Source organism: Lutjanus erythropterus, chromosome 13 (genome assembly GCF_056507025.1).
Source record: "Lutjanus erythropterus isolate fLutEry1 chromosome 13, fLutEry1.hap2, whole genome shotgun sequence".
Taxonomy (NCBI): Eukaryota; Metazoa; Chordata; class Actinopteri; order Lutjaniformes; family Lutjanidae; genus Lutjanus; species Lutjanus erythropterus.
This window is the reverse complement of record NC_139329.1, coordinates 3,213,435-3,232,279: the sequence shown is the minus strand read 5'-3', so window position 1 is coordinate 3,232,279 and position 18,845 is coordinate 3,213,435. Positions and strand designations below refer to the sequence as shown.

General features: G+C 37.3%; 1 protein-coding gene across 1 annotated transcript; it reads right to left on the bottom strand.

Moving 5' to 3' along the window:
* On the bottom strand, positions 1–18,845 carry ces3 (carboxylesterase 3). The gene is made up of 13 exons (XM_084733861.1): positions 18,686–18,845; positions 16,373–16,574; positions 16,131–16,269; positions 13,715–13,848; positions 13,463–13,616; positions 13,169–13,273; positions 10,337–10,438; positions 8,975–9,115; positions 8,735–8,815; positions 6,752–6,893; positions 6,500–6,649; positions 3,369–3,441; positions 1–366 (listed from the first exon to the last, which is right to left on the bottom strand). Exons 1-13 carry the CDS (start codon positions 18,750–18,752, stop codon positions 165–167), a joined length of 1,692 nt encoding a protein of 563 aa, XP_084589987.1. The 5' UTR covers positions 18,753–18,845; the 3' UTR covers positions 1–164.

Below are 18,845 nucleotides of genomic sequence, written 5' to 3'. Positions count from 1 at the left end.
TTTTCTTTCTTTGCAGTGAAATGATTTCCTTTAATCTCAGCTGTTACAAAGTACATGTCAAAAAAAGACACTTCCATGGATTTCAAAGATTTGAAAAAGAAGCACAGTGAATCCATTGTAAAACAAAGACAAAGGGATCCAGGCAGTGATTAAGATTAAACCAGTTAGTTTTGATGAGAAGACATAGAATCTGCTGTTGCTGCTTCTGATAACTTCTGCACCTTCTGAGGGAGGGTGACGGTAGCAAAATGGACCCTGTCCTTCTTCAGTTTCTGTTTGACCGTCTGTGTCAGGCCCAGCTCCATGTACTCCTGCCTCTGCCTGTCATACTGAGGCCAAGTGACCATACCAGGACTGTTGGGAGAGCTGAGGAGAGATTCACATGCCAACAACACATGTTAGTGTAATCTGGTTTAGTTTAGTTGATTAGGATTCACATTAGCTGCAGCAAATGCTGCCTCTATTCTTACTGGGGTCTGACACGTGCATAAAATTACACAACACATACACACAACAATACATACATTACAACATAAAAAAAACATTGTAAAAGAAAACAGCGCAGATGGTGCTGTTGTTCAAATGTCAGTAATGTTGGAAATGTCCTTACAGTTGCCATTTCCCTAAATGTTTCAAAACATATTTCAAAATTATATATTTCTTAATCACACATCTGTATGTGAATTTACCTATTTATAGATTATATAATATACACTGATCAGACATAACATTATGACCACCTGCCTAATATTGTGTTTGTCCCCCTTTTGCTACCAAATCAGCTCTGACCTGTCGAGGCATGGACTCCACTAGACCCCTGAAGATGTGCTGAGGTATCTGGTATCAAGATGTTAGCAGCAGATCCTTTAAGTCCTGTAAGTTGTGAGGTGGGGCCTCCATGGATCGGACTTGTTTGTTCAGCACATCTTAAAGATGATCGATTGGATTGAGATCTGGGGAATTTGAGGCCAAGTCAACACCTCAAACTCATTGTTGTGCTCCTCAAACCATTCCTGAACCATTTTTCTTTGTGTCACGGTGGATTATCCTGCTGAAAGAGGCCACAGCCATCAGGGAATACTGTTTCCATGAAAGGGTGTACATGGTCTGCAACAATGCTTAGGTAGGTGGTCAAAGTAACATCCACATGGATGGCAGGACCCAAGGTTTCCCAGTAGAACATTGCACAAAGCATCACACTGCCTTCGCTGGCTTGCCTTCTTCCCATAGTGCATCCTGGTGCCATGTGTTCCCCAGGTAAGTGATGCACACACACCCGGTCATCCACGTGATGTAAAAGAAAACATGATTCATCAGACCAGGCCACCTTCTTCCATTGCTCCGTGGTCCAGTTCTGATGCTCACATGTCCATTGTTAGTGCTTTCTGTGGTGCACAGGGGTCAGCATGGACACCCTGACTGGTCTGCAGCTATGCAGCCCCATACACAACAAACTGTGATGCACTGTGTATTCTGACACCTTTCTATCAGAACCAGCATTAACTTCTTCAGCAATTTGATCAACAGTAGCTCGTCTGTTGGATCAGACCACACCTGCCAGCCTTCACTCCCCACATGCATCAATGAGCCTTGGCCACCCATGACCCTGTTACCGGTTCACCACTGTTCCTTTCTTGGACCACTTTTGATAGATACTGACCACTGCAGACTGGGAACACCCCACAAGAGCTGCAGTTTTGGAGATGCTCTGACCCAGTCACCTAGCCATCATAATTTGGTCAAATCCTTACAATTTCCCTTCTAACACATCAACTTTGAGAACAAAATGTTCACTTGCTGCCTAATATATCCCACCCACTAACAGGCGCCATGATGAAGAGATAATCAGCGTTATTCACTTCACCTGTCAGTGGTGTTCCCAGTCTGCAGTGGTCAGTATCTATCAAAAGTGGTCCAAGGAAGGAAAAGTGGTGAACCAGCGACAGGGTCATAGGCAGCCAAGGGTTTGTGCAATGTTCTACTGGGAAACCTCCATGTGGATGTTACTTTGACACGTACCACCTACCTAAGCATTGTTGCAGACCATGTACACCCTTTCATGGAAACAGTATTCCCTGATGGCTGTGGCCTCTTTCAGCAGGATAATCCACCGTGACACAAAGAAAAATGGTTCAGGAATGGTTTGAGGAGCACAACAATGAGTTTGAGGTGTTGACTCGGCCTCAAATTCCCCAGATCTCAATCCAATCGATCATCTGTGGGATGTGCTGAACAAACAAGTCCGATCCATGGAGGCCCCACCTCACAACTTACAGGACTTAAAGGATCTGCTGCTAACATCTTGATACCAGATACCACAGCACATCTTCAGGGGTCTAGTGGAGTCCATGCCTCGATTTTTGGCATCAAAAGGGGGACAAACACAATATTAGGCAGGTGGTCATAATGTTATGCCTGATCGGTGTATATATAGGTCTGTAGTGTAGTCTACACAGTAAAGGAAAGTCATCTACATATGTGTTTGCCATGGATGTCATTTGATCAGCCTTTAGAATCAGTCAGTCTTTTTCTGGCTAAGGCCTGATTGCCAGCCTGGAATGGAATGTTAATTTTGTGCATCCTGTGCACTAGGAATGAGTTTCAACCTTATCTATGTTCATTTCTTTTGTAAATTGAAAATGCAAATTTTCCCATCAACCTGATTTACTTTCCTGTATATATGCATATATGTTAATTTCTATGTCTCTTCATTCTTGCAACTTCAACCATGTACACATAATGTAAAGCATATTATTCACACTTTTGATTCTTTTTATTTCTTAAGTATATCAATGTCTCTTTGATTTCTTTTATTTATGAATATTTGCTGATGCAGCGGCCCAGTTTAGATATACAGAATTTATACATTTCTGCACATTCTGATAAATATTGCCATTTTGCTCTGCATCACAGTATAGTGTTTTCAAAATCTGACCTTGCAACAAGGTTACTGTACTAAGTAACCTATCAACTTTTCATTAAGCAGTTTCTCTTACCAGTCTACCACTCTGTAGATCATTTCTTTCAAGACTTAATTTAAAGATACTGTAAAGCAACAATTTATGTGTGTTAAGTTTGTCACACCACAGAAACATGTTATTAACCACCCTGCCAAATGATTGAATGATTAAAAGAAATCATTAATTATATAAAGTTAGGTCTGAATGATGAAAATGAAATGAAAAGTTTTGAGACTAAACAAAAAAGTAAAATTGTGGCCGTAAAACCAAAAACTCTGTAGAGTCAGCTGATCATTCTCTGTAGGGTTTTGTGTGAAAGAGACACCTTTAAATTCCTTTAATCTTTTATTCTTTTATCAGTATAAAGATATTGATTCATGCAGCTTGTTGCTGTCAGTGTTTACTTACCCAGTACGAGCAAAATTGGCCCAGTATGACATCATGGTCCGACAAAATCTTTCATCCTCCTTAGTTACGTTCCCTGAGGATGAGACAGGAGTTTAATCACAATCAAGTACTGATACCCAGGGGTCAAAGTAACTAATTACCACAGGTGGAACGAGTACCGAAAATCTGTACTCAAGTACAAGTACTATGACATTGCTAAAAATATTACTCAATTACAAGTAAAAGTACTGCTGTTAGAAATATACTTAAACAAAAGTACAAAGTATTCAGCTTAAAAACTACTCAGAGTATTAGTTACTTTTACCTGCTGATGTCACAGTCACCTCTCCAAACTAGGGTTGCAAATTTTGTGCTTTTCCTTTAACTAACAGTTGCAAATGCTAACAATCAATTAGTCATTAATAATTTGTAAGATACTAAACATGTTATTTCTCATAATTTTCAGTTTTTCTTTGTTTTTGTCATTTAAGTTCAATTTTCTTTATTACTGCCATGACTATTGATTAAATGTCAATTGATACACTTTTAATTGGTTCAATTCTTAACAGCAATTAATCAATTAATGATTAATCATCAATGGCCTTACTCCAAATGTGTGCTACTGCGGCGTTTTGTTTAATTTTTCATTTATTTTTATTGGCCCATTTCTCATCAGCTCATCTGATTGGCTACTAAAATGTAAATGAAAGCTTTGGATATTAATTCAAATTTTACTCAGTACTCAATTATGATTTTAAATGTAGCTAAGTGGATTACATAGTGTAATGAATACTTATATACAGACTTGAAAATCTACTCATAAAAGTACAAGTACCCAAAAAACTACTTAATTACAGTAACTTGAGTATTTGTAATTAGTTACTTCCACCTCTGCTAATTACAAATACTCAAGTTTCAATTTTCAAGTCTGATCACGAACAGGCTAATGACAACAATGACATACTGTTATGTGTGTGTGAAAATTAAATAAGATAGTGAACCCAAAAACACAGACAGCGATACAGGAAACAGTTCAAATGGGTCTAATAACGAAAGTGTGTGAACAAAAGCTTACGAAAAAGCAGTCAAGCCAAAACCAGGGCCCAGAAAAACAAAAGAATCCACAAAAGAGCAAAACGCAAAAACAGTCCAGGTAAATGAGTACAAGGTCCAACACAAGAAGGCAGGATGACACACAAAGGACATGACAAACTGACAAAGAAACAGAGAACACAGGGGGTGCTTTCCATTACATTGAATTTTGGCTTCTGGAGGAGCTCAGAGTGAGGATTCACGTATCCTACGTGGAAGTCTTTTATCAATTAAGGGGTGTGACGTATAACGTTATCCTGAACACAATGAAATCATTTTAATTATGCAGTTTATTCTCACAGTTACATGATGAAACACAAGATCATGCACCGTCAGTCTGTGCGTGATGTGTCTGGCACTTTAGGATATAAAGGTGACTTTAACTTTTTTTTTGAGTGATTGTCAAACAACACAAACTCATGAATATATTAGATGATTTCAAAGAAAGTTTAAATGATCCACATATTTAAAACATATTTCAAAATGAAAGACTACTGTGACTTTTTAGAAATGGTTCATAAGTAAAGGCTTCTATGGGCATCCAGCTGCAGTCCCTTTGACAGCTAATACAGCTGTGCAACACGTCATCAGTAATTGACGTCGCTTCGCTTCAGACGTTGTGAAACTAGAATTTTTCATTTTGGAGTTACATATCCCCTGTGCTTGTGTCTTTTCCTCGCATCCTCGCTGGGTGGAGCTAAGACGCGAGGAAAGGAAGTGAGTGGAGGAGACGAGGAGACCAATTTACCGAAGGAAAAGCACCCAGTGACTAAATAGATAAAGAACTAATCAGACACAGGTGGAAAGACAGGTGAAACCAATGGCAATCAAAAAGAGTGGGAAAAGGACAAAGACAGGAAGCAAAGACAGGACACGTGAGGGAGGACCAGGACTACAAAATAAAACAGGAAATAACCAACAAAAACCCCAAACCGTGACACATACAAGCAAAAAACAAAACAAAAAGCTGTAGCAGCAGGTTTGGCGTAAAGATGCTGATGATTGATCATTAATAGATTAATTGCCCCTAAGAATTAAACCAATTAAAAATGAAATCATGGATAGTTAATCAAAAAGTAATTTCACCTCATTTGACATTTTTTTTGTCTGACAGAGCCATTTGCTGAATAAGGAAAGTTAAACTTTAAATGAGAAAAAAAAAAGTTTGAAATGAGTTTGTTAGCATTTTCAATTATTGTTAAGGAAAATGCACAAAATTTTGTAGTAGTAGAGTTGAGTAGTTTTTGAGAAAAATACTTTTACGTAAGAATATTTACAGCAGAACTTTCTCTTGTAACTGAGTAATATTTTAGCAATGCAACAGTACTTAAGTACAGATTTTCAGTACACGGTAAAAATGATAACTGGTTGATCTTTTCATGAAAGTCATTAAAGTTTTTCATTAAAGTTTTCAAATTATCCTGACACAGACATTTGCCACTTGCAACTAACAAAAATTCTCTCTGTTTAGTCCTTACAAGAATTTTTAAGTTAGTCCAACAAGTATTTTTGACTTTGACTGAAGTACAGCACCCTTATTTTTCTTGTGGGAAACCTTGTACATGGAAATCTACAGGGTTTCTGAGTCTCGGCATGTGGGCAAGTTATTATTTCGCTGAACTTAGAACTGTAAATTTATTCAACAAGAAATATATGTGTAGGTAGAAATAGATGGCATTGAAGTGAAAATTCACAAGAATATCATAATTAGATGAACAAGAAGATCCAAGTTTGTTAGAACTCAAATATCATCATCAGGTGAACAAGATCCAAGTTGGCAGAACTCTCAACAAACTCTCAGATAAAAGTAGAGAAAATGCAAAAATCTATTGCATCACGTTGCCTTGGTATTTTACGTTAATCAGTATTTTCTTTTCAGCAGTCTACTCTTTCTACCACTGCTGATACCCATTAACCATGATCTGAGCTGCTTTTGTGTTGCCAGTTTGGTTCTCACCTGTTCATTCTCTCATTTATTCCCCCATTCCCCCAGCAGAACTTGCTCTCACCAGTGTGTAATGAGAAAAGAAATTATGTGTCATATTTTACATACAACCTACCTATGATTTTTATATGTCCATTCCAGAAACATCCACCAAACATGAAGCCCACATCATCTGCGTGGTCAGCCTTCACAAAGCTCGGTCTGGTGTGTCTATGTATCTCAGCACGGTACACAAACTCATACATGTAGACTGAAACACCCGCATCTGAAAACACACAAAAAGAGAAAAAGATTAGAGGCATTTGTATGAGCTGAGATGAAGTTCTGTCTGTATGGTACAGTCCTGTCAGGGAGCTCGCCTTCTGACCTGCATGGTATCCGGCCACCGTGACAACAGGCAGCGTCATCAGCAGGTCTCCCATGATTTCAGTGAATCCGTCCCTGATCTCCTCTGGGGTTTTAGCGTCTTTCAGGTATTCGTCTGCGATGAGGCTGTTGACAGCAGGGGCCTGAAAGGACAGGAATTCCTTTGAGTCCATTAATAAGACGGATGATTTCATGACATAATCAGCCACTGACCATGCATTTGTAGAACACTGCTGCAGCCTGGAAATAGATCTGACACATTTGAATTTGAATTTGAATTTATTGAAGGATAGTGAGGTCTTAATTATTGATACTAAAGTTCAAAGAGGAAAATTTAATGCAAAACTGCAAGAACTGGTACTAAAACCATGCCAACATGTGAAAAACCTCAGAGTTATCTTCGATTCTTTGATGATTCTTTCTTTATTTCTGGTGACTATTTTGATTTGAATCTTAGTTTTGAAACACATACAAACTGGATTGTATCATAAGAACATCACCAGTGTGACCATTTCTCTCTCAAGCCAACACAAACACACACTGATGCTTTTATTACATGCAGAACTGATTACTGTAATGCTCTATTTTCTGCTCTTCTTCAGAAACATATTGCTCAACTGTAATTATTACATTACTCAGCTGCACGTGTGCTGATGAGGACTGGATAGAGAGCACACATTACATCTGTTTTAAAGTCTGAACTGGCTTCCTGTGTGCTTCAGAATTGATTTTAAGATCCTTTTATTGGCTTTTTATTGGTCTATTTATCAGATTTGCTTTTATCCAATGAACCCTCTACAGTAGAACCCTCAGGTCTTCTGGTAGTGGCCTGTTAAGTATCCCCAAAGTTAGAATAAAAACCCACGGTTCCACGTCTGTGGAACAGTTTGCCTGAAGACCCAAGAGCTGCAGAGAGTGTTGATACTTTTAAAAGTCAGGCTTTCAATTGAACTTTATCTCTTTATTTACTGTGTAGTTATTATTATTGTGTACTCTATTTATTTTATTAATCTGTTTTTCTAGCTGCCATATTCTTCTATTTTATTCACTGATTATTATTAATTACTTATTTATTAATTGATCATATTATTATTTTCTATTTTGAGTTTTTGTGCTGCCTCTGGTGTTTCCTCACTTATGAAAGTGTTTCCTCAGTTTCCGTTTTTAATGAGTGCTGTTCTTATTTTAGTCTTTATCATTACATGGTCTTTGCTTTGTTTGTTTGTGTGTGTGTGTGTGTGTGTGTGTGTGTGTGTGTGTGTGTGTGTGTGTGTGTGTGTGTGTGTGTGTGTGTGTGTGTGTGTGTGCATGTGGGGGTGGGGTTGGTGGGGGGCTGTTTGCCTGGAGTCAACGTCGAATGATGCAGCATGAAAACTTTGGAAGCCTGCAAAAATCAGTTAGCTGACAACCTTTATTTTGATAGTGATAATAATATAATAGTAATTGTATTAAAATACATTTTCATATGTTTCCTCAGTATTAAAATAAATCATTTGGGTATTTATTCCACTGTATGTTTGTTTGTTTGCAACTGTGTGCAGTGTGTATGGTAGTATATTGTTCTTTATTTTAAAATTGTAATCCCATTTGTGATCCCCATTTTTACTAAACGTATCTGTAATCTGATTACACCTTTTTCTATCTGTAACTGTAATGTAATAGCTACCTATTTTGTATCCAAATTACATAATCCCATTACGTGTAATCCGTTACTAACCAAACATTGTATTTATAATTGTCTGTTCTTGAATAAAATAAAATACCTTGAATAAATAAATAAAAAAAACATTCTATCTCTGTATATGTAATGTTTCTTTGTTACTTGTGAAAACTAATTAACAAAGTGGAGGAAAAAATGGATGATTGGTGATTTAAATAAATCTAAATATAATAAACAACTCTCTTGCCACAATTAATCAATTAATCATTATTATCATTATTATTGTTATTATCAATAAGCAGCAGTAGCTATCATGGAGCTCACCCCTGCAGGGTTGAACATGTTGACCACTGCCAGCACAGACTCTCTGTTCATACCGTTCTCCCAACCAGGAGGAGCAAAGCTCTGCGATCGACAGGAGACAATGCAACATTAGTACAAATCCTTTGAGATAAAGAAAAGCCTCTTTCAGGAAAGAGAGAGTTAAAGATTGAGTGACACAGGAATGATAGAAGTGTAACAGAGCATTATATATCTGAACATCCGGAATTAGAAGTGTGTGACCTGAGGCAGGATCCATCCAAACTCATGGTTGGTTATTCCCATCATCACTGGGACCTTCAGCACTTCTTTCCTCTTGAGGAGCTCCTCTGATGTATCAGTCAGAAACACACCGTCCACCACGCCCCCCAGGTAAATCTTCATCTGAACACAACACCAAACTTACTGTTATTCAACATCAGGGCACTTCTGCCCAATAGACTGATGGGAAACCAAACTTTCAAGGAGCATCTATCAGCCAAGAGTGTTCACATGCTGCCATCTTGTGGCTGAAGTCTGAAGACAAAATTAAAAGTTAAAGAAAGGTATGACTGTAATGCATTATAAGCACATTCATAAGACAGTAAAACGTATTTGTAAGGCTTTATAAAACTCTTTACAAATGTTTATTATCATATAGAACCATTTATAATAAGGTTTGTATTACAAGTGATGGACAATGTATTATGAGTTCAACATTCATAAGACATTAGGCTTTATCAAATTCTGTGAACCTTCCTGTAAATTGTCATTAATGATTCTATTCTGAAGTATTATAAGTGGTGGAAATAATGTACTTGTATTATAAGTTCAACATTCATAGTGCTTTATAACTCCATGCCAAAGTGACAATGGTGTTTGAAAGATGAATCTCAGTAGTGGTTTCACAGTACACTATAACCACCATAACTTTAGCCACTTACTTAGTTATAAAGCCACATAGGGATGTGTTGCTCTAATGTATCATAACATATTATGAACTCAAAGTTACTGAAACGGAATAATGACTCACAAACATACAGTTGCTAATAACCTTATACAGTGCTGTAGCATATCATAGGTTTATAAGTCAGCATACCATAGTTTATAAGACATTATTCCATTATGAATGCCGAGCTTATAATACATTATGTGCACCCCTTATAATGATTTAGGATCCTTGTCATAAGTTGCCATGCATGATTATGAAGAGTTTTATAAAGCCTCATAAATGCATTATAATGTCTTATGAATGTGCTTATGATGCATTATAGACATGACCTTCACAGAAAGTGTTACCAAAAGCCGTTTCTTTGTGAGCTTTCTATTAGTTTGTTCATGCTCTATAGTCTCATGATGCCAGAATATTTACTGCATGTGTCTTTATATAATTAGGTAGAATAATTTCAGATTTGTTGTCTGGATTCACAAGTTGCATTTCTTATTTCTTTTTTTTAATTTTTGGTCTATTGCAACATTTTCTGAAAGAAGTTTGGCCATCCTATAATATAACTTGAACGACACTATGAAGACAGATGGATCCAGGAAATGCAAGTACACACAACACACAGTAAACACAAAACACATCTATAACATCTGCTCGTATATCCTCAGAAGTTCATGCACCTTTTTAGTCGTATCAACGAGCTCATCTTTGCTCTTTCCCCTCATACACTGGACCAGTTCCTCTGTGCTGCTGCGGTCACATCCAGTTAGGTTGGCAACAATCTGTAAAGAGAAGGAATGAATAAAAATCACAAACATATACAATAGTTCTCTGGTAAAAGTGAACATCTGGACTTATTTTATTCTGGTATATGAAAGTGGCTATAAATTACAGTTTTTTGTCCACTGCACAAAAGAGCCACAATATCCTGCATCTCTGGAGGATTGATAGTTGGATTGTTGATCAGCAGCAGACGTTTCTCAAATTTCAAGCTTTTGAAACTCCAGTGTGCTCCTCCCACTAATCTACTTATTTTCAAAATCGTAATTGAGTACTGAGTACAATTTGAATTAATATCTTTGTATATATTTTTGTGGCCAATGAGGCTATCCAATCACAAGTGAACTAATGGAAACAATTCCATACAAACAAAAACAAAACAAATAGCTGCGATAGCACAGGTTTGGAATAAAAATGTTACTGATAAATCATTAATAGATTGATCAAAGATTTAACCAATTAATTTAACCAATTAAATCAATTAAGCGTATTGATGGATATTTAATCAATAGTCATGGCAGTAACTGCACCTCATTTCACATTGTTCTACCTGGTGGAGCCTTTTGTTGAATAAGGAAACGTAAACTTTGACTTAAAATGAGGAAAAAATGATAGAAAACCCTAGAAAATTTTGAAAAGGGTGAGAAAAATATGTGTTTTCTATCTTATCTATTGTTTTTTTGATTAATAATTAATAACGCTTAATTCAAAATGCCCAAAATTCACAACCGTAGTTTGTAGAAGTGACTGACCACTGAGCAGAACAGAGAGGGACATGCACTGGACATCAAAGGTTAAAAAGTAACTAATACTCTGAGTAATATTTGAGATGACTTACTTTCTAATTTTACTCAAGTATATTTCTATCACCAGTACTTTTACTTGTAACTGAGTAATATTTTAGTACTGTAACAGTACTTTTACTTGAGTACAGATTTCCAGCACTCTTTCCACCAGTGTACCTTTAAAAAAAAATATTTTGCTTTCACTAATGGTTACCCAACTCATGTAAGTTTGATATCAGATATACCTACCAAGAATATTCTGTGTAGATTGACTGTCATATATAGTACTTATTTGTTCTCAAATTATATAAGTTTGATATTACACAATTTTACTGAGTTTTGTTACACAGAGTTCTCCTCAACTCCATGGACCTTTTCACTCTGTTTTGGGGGTCATTAATCTGATTTCTGGTAATGAACTCCCTGCCAAACAACAGATGGTGAAGCACCTACTGCAATGCCACCAACATTAGCATGACCCCCACATACATTGTAACGTCTGTAGTGAAGATTTTGAAGGAATTTAATACAGAACTTTCCACTCTGTTGACCTGTAACTTTGAATGAATTTAATAAAAGGCATGAAGAGTATTTTTGTTTGGTAAAATGGAAGTTCTCATTATACACGTGTGATTCTAATGAATAATTTCCAGATAGAAACATGCTGTCTGGGCGCCCCTATAGCTCAGTTGGTAGGGCATGCGCACCATGTATTGAGGCTGTTAGTCCTCTGCAGCGGCCGCTGGTTCGAATCCCGCCTGCGGCTCATTCGCTGCATGTCATCCCCTGTCTCTTCACCCCCCTTTCCTGTCATACCTTCAGCTGTCACTGTCAATAAAGGCAAAAATGCCCAAAAAATAACCTTTAAAAAAAAAAAAAAAAAAAAAGAAACATGCTGTCTTCACTTACAGAGGAGGACAGAGGACTGATAGAGAGATGAACATTTTGATGTCACAGTCAAATTGACCTTTGACCTTTTGGATATAAACGTCATCACCTCATCATATTATCCTATTAAATATTTGTGTGTAATTTTATCATAAGTAGAGTATGAACTGTTGAATTATTGGCAAAAGTCAGTTAGTGAGGTCACTGTGAAGTGGTCACTTGAACCAAGTTTGAAGAAATTCCTGCCAAGTGTTCATAAGATATCACCTTAATGTGAAAGGGACAGACATGAGATTACTGTGACCTTTGACCTCCAACCTTTAATCAATTCATTCTTGAGTCAAAGTGAACATTTGTGCCAAGTTTGAAGAAATTCTTTCACATTGTTCTTGAGATATTGCATTCACAAGAATGGGATGACCTGAAAACATAATGCCTCTGGCCTTAAAAACATAAAGGAATAAAAGTTATTTTTAAAAAATATGTTTTTTAAGGTATTTGAGTATTTTAAGAATTCTGAATCACAGATGTCCTTCATCATACAGTCATGATGTCATCATGAATGTGCACAGAAGAAATTAGGCTGATCAGTCCAAAAGTATTCAAGATTAGCTCCAGACATTTCTCAGGAACTGATGCACACACACTCACACACAGATAAGCAATCACATGATCCTCGCCAGGCATAACCAGCTGGTGAACACAGTGGAGCATTTAGCAGTTAAAAAGACAGACATTTTTCTCAGGAGTTGGTGGAGATCAAAACTGAGCTGAAAGAAGAGTGAATATTCATCAGGTGGACACAAAACTGGGATTGTGATGTTGTTTTGTGTCCGCTGGGTGTGTAAATAGTGCAACTGTTTAACATGTTTGATGAAACAACTCCAAAAGGCTATAATATGTCAGTGTTGTCTTTTTGTCTTAATTTTCCAAGAATACAAAGAAAAAAAATGATGTAGCCTAAAGTACTGCCACTATAAATACATGTACCAAGCAATGAGCATGTCTTTGATAGTTTTTCTCTAAATTCATGCTAACTCAGTTAATATGTTACAGTACCTTTGCATAACTCAGAGGGTGGCTTGTGGTGTAGGTCCCAAGTGTTGCTACTCCACTTTGAAAAATTGCCCTCTGAAATAGTCCTTTTGCTTGTGGAGACAGAGTCTGTTCATGAGAAAAGATACATATAAAAATCATATGATCAAAGGACATGATAAAAAAGAAATGAAAAATGCACTCAAACATAAATTACAGATATCACTGGCACCAAGGTTTTCACATTTGGATCAGAACAACGTGTTAAAAATGTGTTTGAAATCATTCTTTCTTCTAATGATGAGATTTTTTTTTTACCAGTATGGATGCACTAATGCCTCCAGCAGATTCTCCAGCGACTGTGACGGTTTGTGGGTCGCCTCCGAAGGCCTCAATATTTTCCTGCACCCATCTCAGAGCTGCCAGCTGATCCAAGAAACCCCAGTTTCCCTGAGCGTGTTCATCTCCAGTGCTTCATGGGACAGGAGAGGTCAGTGCTCACTGTGACACTGTAGATGGCGTCAGTTTATTTCTTTATTTGAAACCTGTGACAGCAGCACAGTTCCTTACCTCAGGAACCCCAGGATGCCGAGCCGATACTGAATAATAACCATCACTACGTTTTCATAAGCAGCCAATGGAGAGCCATCATACTGAGAAGCTGCACCCATTGACAGACCTCCTCCATGGATCCACACCATCACCTGACGAAAACAAAAGACGACACAGGCCCATGATAAACTGAGATTAATATTTATAATATTAATAATAATATAATAATATATAAAACTGAAGTGTTTACAGTCACATAAGGTGTGTCCATGAAACACTGTAAGCTCACAGTGGACTGCACCAACATCGCTTTATTTTTAAACCCAATTAAGTCATGGTTTAACTTTTAAACTAGCTTAAAATTATGATTTAATAATTATTTTATTATAATTTCATAATAATTCAATTTAAACCTTTCTTTGAGATTAGTTTTTACTCTAAACCTAAATTAAATTTAATTTTGTTACACCAGAACTTTAAACTTCATTTTACAGTGTGATCCAGTAACTTTTTTAGCTAAGTAGCAGCTTATATAACATTAAAAAAATAATAATAAAATTTAGGGAGCAAGCAAAAAATGTAGCCTAATGTTCTGTTAACTTTTTTTTTTAGCTGACTAGCATAAAATATGAAGTTTTATTGTTGTTGCTGTTGTTATTGTTTTACTTTTATTTTACTTTGTTTTTATTTATTATTTATTTATTAACTTGTTTTTTTAATTTGGGTAAGCAAGCCTATCCATGTTGATTAAACTAAACTTAGTATTAAATTTTGGTTTCTTCAGTAAACTTGGATTCACTAATTGTTCTGCTTAATTTTAAATCTACAGTTGCTCATTTTGAAGCTAGTTTTACTAAACTCTGATTTGAATTAATCTTAGATTCAGTTCATCTTTATTGGTGCGACCTGGTCGAAGTGATTATATGATCATAACTGTAGAGTGTGACACATAGATATAGTTGAAGTGTCTGCGCTGTAATCAGTTGAAATGTGAGACTTTAAAGGCGCAAGATGAGAGATTTCAAACTCTCAGTTGGAGAGTAAAAGATTAAAGCCACTCAACTGTCAGTTTTAGGTATTTAAAAGCCATACAAAATGCAATAAGAGATAGAAATAGTTGGATGAACACATTTTTAAGTGATATACTTTATGGATATTTTATATTCAATTCAATTTATAAAAATACCAGTGGAGTTCAACTGATAAACTGTGTAATTAAAAAGTGAGCATATTAACTGCAGGATGTTTGTGTGAAATGAACGATTTAGATGAATTTTGAGCAGATTTCCTGTTAATGTTGCATCAGTGATGAGGTTTCCTGATATTCTTAGAAACATATTCAGCTTTTTTTTGGTACAGTTTCAGTATTTTCTTCTCTCTGTGGCCATCATTCTATTAATTCTTGGGTTATCTTACTTTTCTAGTACAGGATGTGGCTGTTTAGCAGAGACTGAAGGCTCTGGAAGTTTTTGTGTATATTTTACAAAATAAACTTTTACAATAATAATTTCAATTGGTTTCTTGTAAATTAATGAAATGCTGAGATACAGGCTAACTAAAAACATTCTTACACAAAAATCAAGAGGGCCTCACAAGCCCCTTTGATGCTTTGGTGACACCTAGTGGGGGTCAGAAGCCTCAGTTTGGGAACAGGTGAGTTAAAAAAGATAAGGGCCTCATCTAGAAAACCTGTAGAATATGGTCTGAAGTGCATGGTGCAAGTGCATTTAGGGCACATCCATCTCCACTTTGCTATTTAAATGGTAGGGCACAAGGCGCATTTAGTCGTATGTAGTCTCTTAATTTATCGTAGGTGTCTTTTGGGTGTAACATCCGTTAAACCAATTAGAGTATCATCTCCCATTGTCTTTAAGAGAGCCAGGTGCTCCTGCCTGTACGAACCTCCACTGTGTCTTTTGGTTGTGTAGAAGAACACAGGATATTATTAGATAGATTAATTAGATCCTGACCAATCCTGAAGTTACAGATGCTGTGTGTAAATGTGTCTCTCTTAGCTCACCTGCAACTCATCTGTTATTAATCAGTCTCATCTTACTGTCTGAATAATGTGCCCTTTAAAAAGCATTAAAATACTGCATCCCTGACTTAAGACCCGGTTTTTGTTGGTCAATTGTGCAATCATTTTCTGCTGCCTCAAATTAGCAATGTGCCAGCAATCTACTTGACCACACCTCATTTTAAAACCAACACACCCATAGGCACACAAGTGGGGGCAAATACATTTGCTGGCAACACAATGAGGTTATAAAATAGCAATGACAGCTGCTCTGGACTGTGCACCACTTTGTGCCGGGTGGAAGATTGAACCCTAAGAGATGGAAGCACTTGAAGTGATCATAAGTTAGTCCTTTCCTTCACAAAGCTGGTGTTTAATGCAGGACTGTTCTACTGGACTGCTGTCTTTTTAACCCACCGGCAGTTTTGTCCCTCTTGTTGCCTCAGCTGGAGTGTATACGTTCAGATACAGACAGTCCTCTGAAAGCTCAGGTGGGGTGTATTGTATTGACATGGTTCTGGAAACATTCAGAACTATTTCTGGATCCTGGATACACCTGAGACAGAATGAGAGAGACAAAGAAGGAGAGTGTGTCATCCGCAGAGAAAAGACTCAAATCTTGCCATGTTCTGTGCCCTTTGTAGGTCAACCAGTCTTACATGGGGGGCTGGTGTGTGCCGTCTCTCTCCCCCTCCCAGGGCTCTGCGTCCTGGGGAGCAGCCCAGCGGAGGGGCCCCACAGGGGGCTGGGCGAAGGGGATTCCCAGGTACTGCTTCACCCTCCTCTCCGTGCCTTTTACCGTCACATACTCCCCTCTGATTTGGCCATTTTTCACAGAGACCACAAGGTCAGCGCTCCCTGCTGAAGTTACAAGAGGGTGTTTTGTGTGTTAAAGGACCATACCAGTGTTTTTACAAGCTTACAATTAACGTAAATCTTGCATTACTCCCAGCCATACCTTCTATTTGTCTTTTGAATGTTTTGAACATCAAAGTTATGAGACTTGGAACTTGCTGGAATTAGGCAATCCTTCACAGTAGACATCATTTCAAAGTTATGTTGTGTTTAGGAATGGGAATTGAGACCCACTTCCAATTTTTTTGATCCATCAGAATCAAGCCTCCATTAATTCTTTTTATCCATGTTTTTCTGACATAACAAGACAATGATGTAAAACTCCTGCATCTACGCTGCTGGAAATTGAGGAGGAGTCATGGTGGAGAGAAAGAAATGATCCAAAGTGTGGCTTCATTTCATAAACAAAGATGACAACAGTGCTAGTTGTAATGTCTGCATAAAGGGATAGTTCACCCATAACTGAAAATTCATCCATTATCTACTCACCCTCATGTCGACTGAAGGTCAGGTTTAATTTCTCAGTCCACAAGACACTGCTGGAGTTTCACAGGAAAACAGCGTTACAGAATCTCCCAAATATGTGAAATGTTTGTGACCAAGCAAAAACACCAACAACAAAAAAACAAAACAAAAAACAAATATGAAATGCCTCTATACTGCTACATAATCCAAGTCTCTTGAAGCCACGACATGCTGTTGACACACCGTCACACCACTCACACACAGTTCAGATGGCATCCATGTATACGTGAACACGACTACAAGCTAAGGATCTACAGAGAAGATTTTGGCTAAAAACATGGTGTAAATGGCCTCCTTCGAGTCAACTTGGCATGTTGGGGCTTTAGGAGACTTGAATTACACCAGACAAGCAGTATGGAGACATTTTATGGTCACCATTCACTTACATTGTTTGGGAGATTGCGTAACACTGTTTTCCTGTGAAACTCCAGTAGTGTTTTGTGGACTAAAAAACTAAACCTACCCTCAATTGACATGAGGGTGAGTAGATAACGACTGGATTTTCCTTTTTGGGTGAACTGTCCCTTTAAATTCTAGCAATGCCATATATTTGACACTATGCAAGAGTATCACTTCTTCCCAAACAAGCAGCACATCCTTCACCGAGAGTAAATATCCTATTATAATAACAGTAGCAACACACAGTCAGGCTTAGAAGATTTTTTCTTTACCCAATGAAAAAGAAAATGGAATGAAACCGACGTGGTTCTCATCTCATCCACTTTAGATGACAGACACACTGTTGCTACAGCTAGCTCTCAGACTACAGCCAACTCCATTGAAACTGATCAGAAATCAATTAGGGAATCAGTAATGGCGTTGGTGTCAATATAATCTCATCAATCCCCATCCCTAATGATAATGTGGGTATAAGTGTAGACTGATTTGACACTTTGAAGTATGACCATTATATACTTATATACATTTTTTGGCTCATATTAAGTGGATTCAGACATGTCTTTGATGACTGACAGTCAAACTCTTTAAAGACAAAAGTTGAAATACAAAAAAATTCACAATCGCTGATATATTTTAAACATTAGTGTGTAACAACTGCACATAAAATTATGTAGAATTATAATAGTGCAACCTTCTTTTCACCATATTTCTGTTCAAGTGCAATGATTTTCTAAAAACTGTGGAACTGTAGCGACCCCTAACAGGACACTTTAGAGAATGGTCAGTGTAGGCCAACACATGCAAAAACACATTCAGACACATTATTTATTTATTATTTACAAAACTATAATGTCAATCCAGGGATTACTTGGTGGGGTTGGAAAAATCCACCATAATCTACTTACTGTTTTATGAAACCCTTTCAAAATTCCTTAAAAGCTACAACCAGGCTGTTATCGGTTGCCTCTGAAAAGCTGATGATGTGAACATGGTTTCTTTTAGTCATATGTCAACATGGTCATGCTTTGTCTTAAATAATTTATTTTTGTTTGATTGTTCTTGACATTCCTGGGCCAACTATCAGAAAGATGTTTTCTAAGATATTATAAAATTGTGCAGTGAACCTGTGCGTCAGTGGCTGGTGCATTCAAGTGTCCTGCTCTAATATGAGGTAAAATCAAGTGTTTTCTTACCTGGTGCTGCCTGTGCTGTCGCTGTCAGCACAGGAAGGAGATAAACAATGAGCAGTCCTGTTCTCATCTTGACTGCGCTCAAAGAAAAGACAGAGAGAATTACAGTGTACTTTCAGAGAAATAGCCCTCTGCCCCCCTGCTGGTCCTCTAGTACCACCCC

What these genes read in the sequence shown, in the direction of transcription:
- ces3 (XM_084733861.1), bottom strand. Translation starts at nt 18,752, where the DNA reads ATGAGAACAGGACTGCTCATTGTTTATCTCCTTCCTGTGCTGACAGCG. An exon ending in GACAGCACAGGCAGCACCAG is followed by an intron (nt 16,575 to 18,685) that starts GTAAGAAAACAC and finishes TTGTAACTTCAG; the next exon opens with CAGGGAGCGCTGACCTTGTG. An exon ending in CAAGAGGGACAAAACTGCCG is followed by an intron (nt 13,849 to 16,130) that starts GTGGGTTAAAAA and finishes TGTTTTCGTCAG; the next exon opens with GTGATGGTGTGGATCCATGG.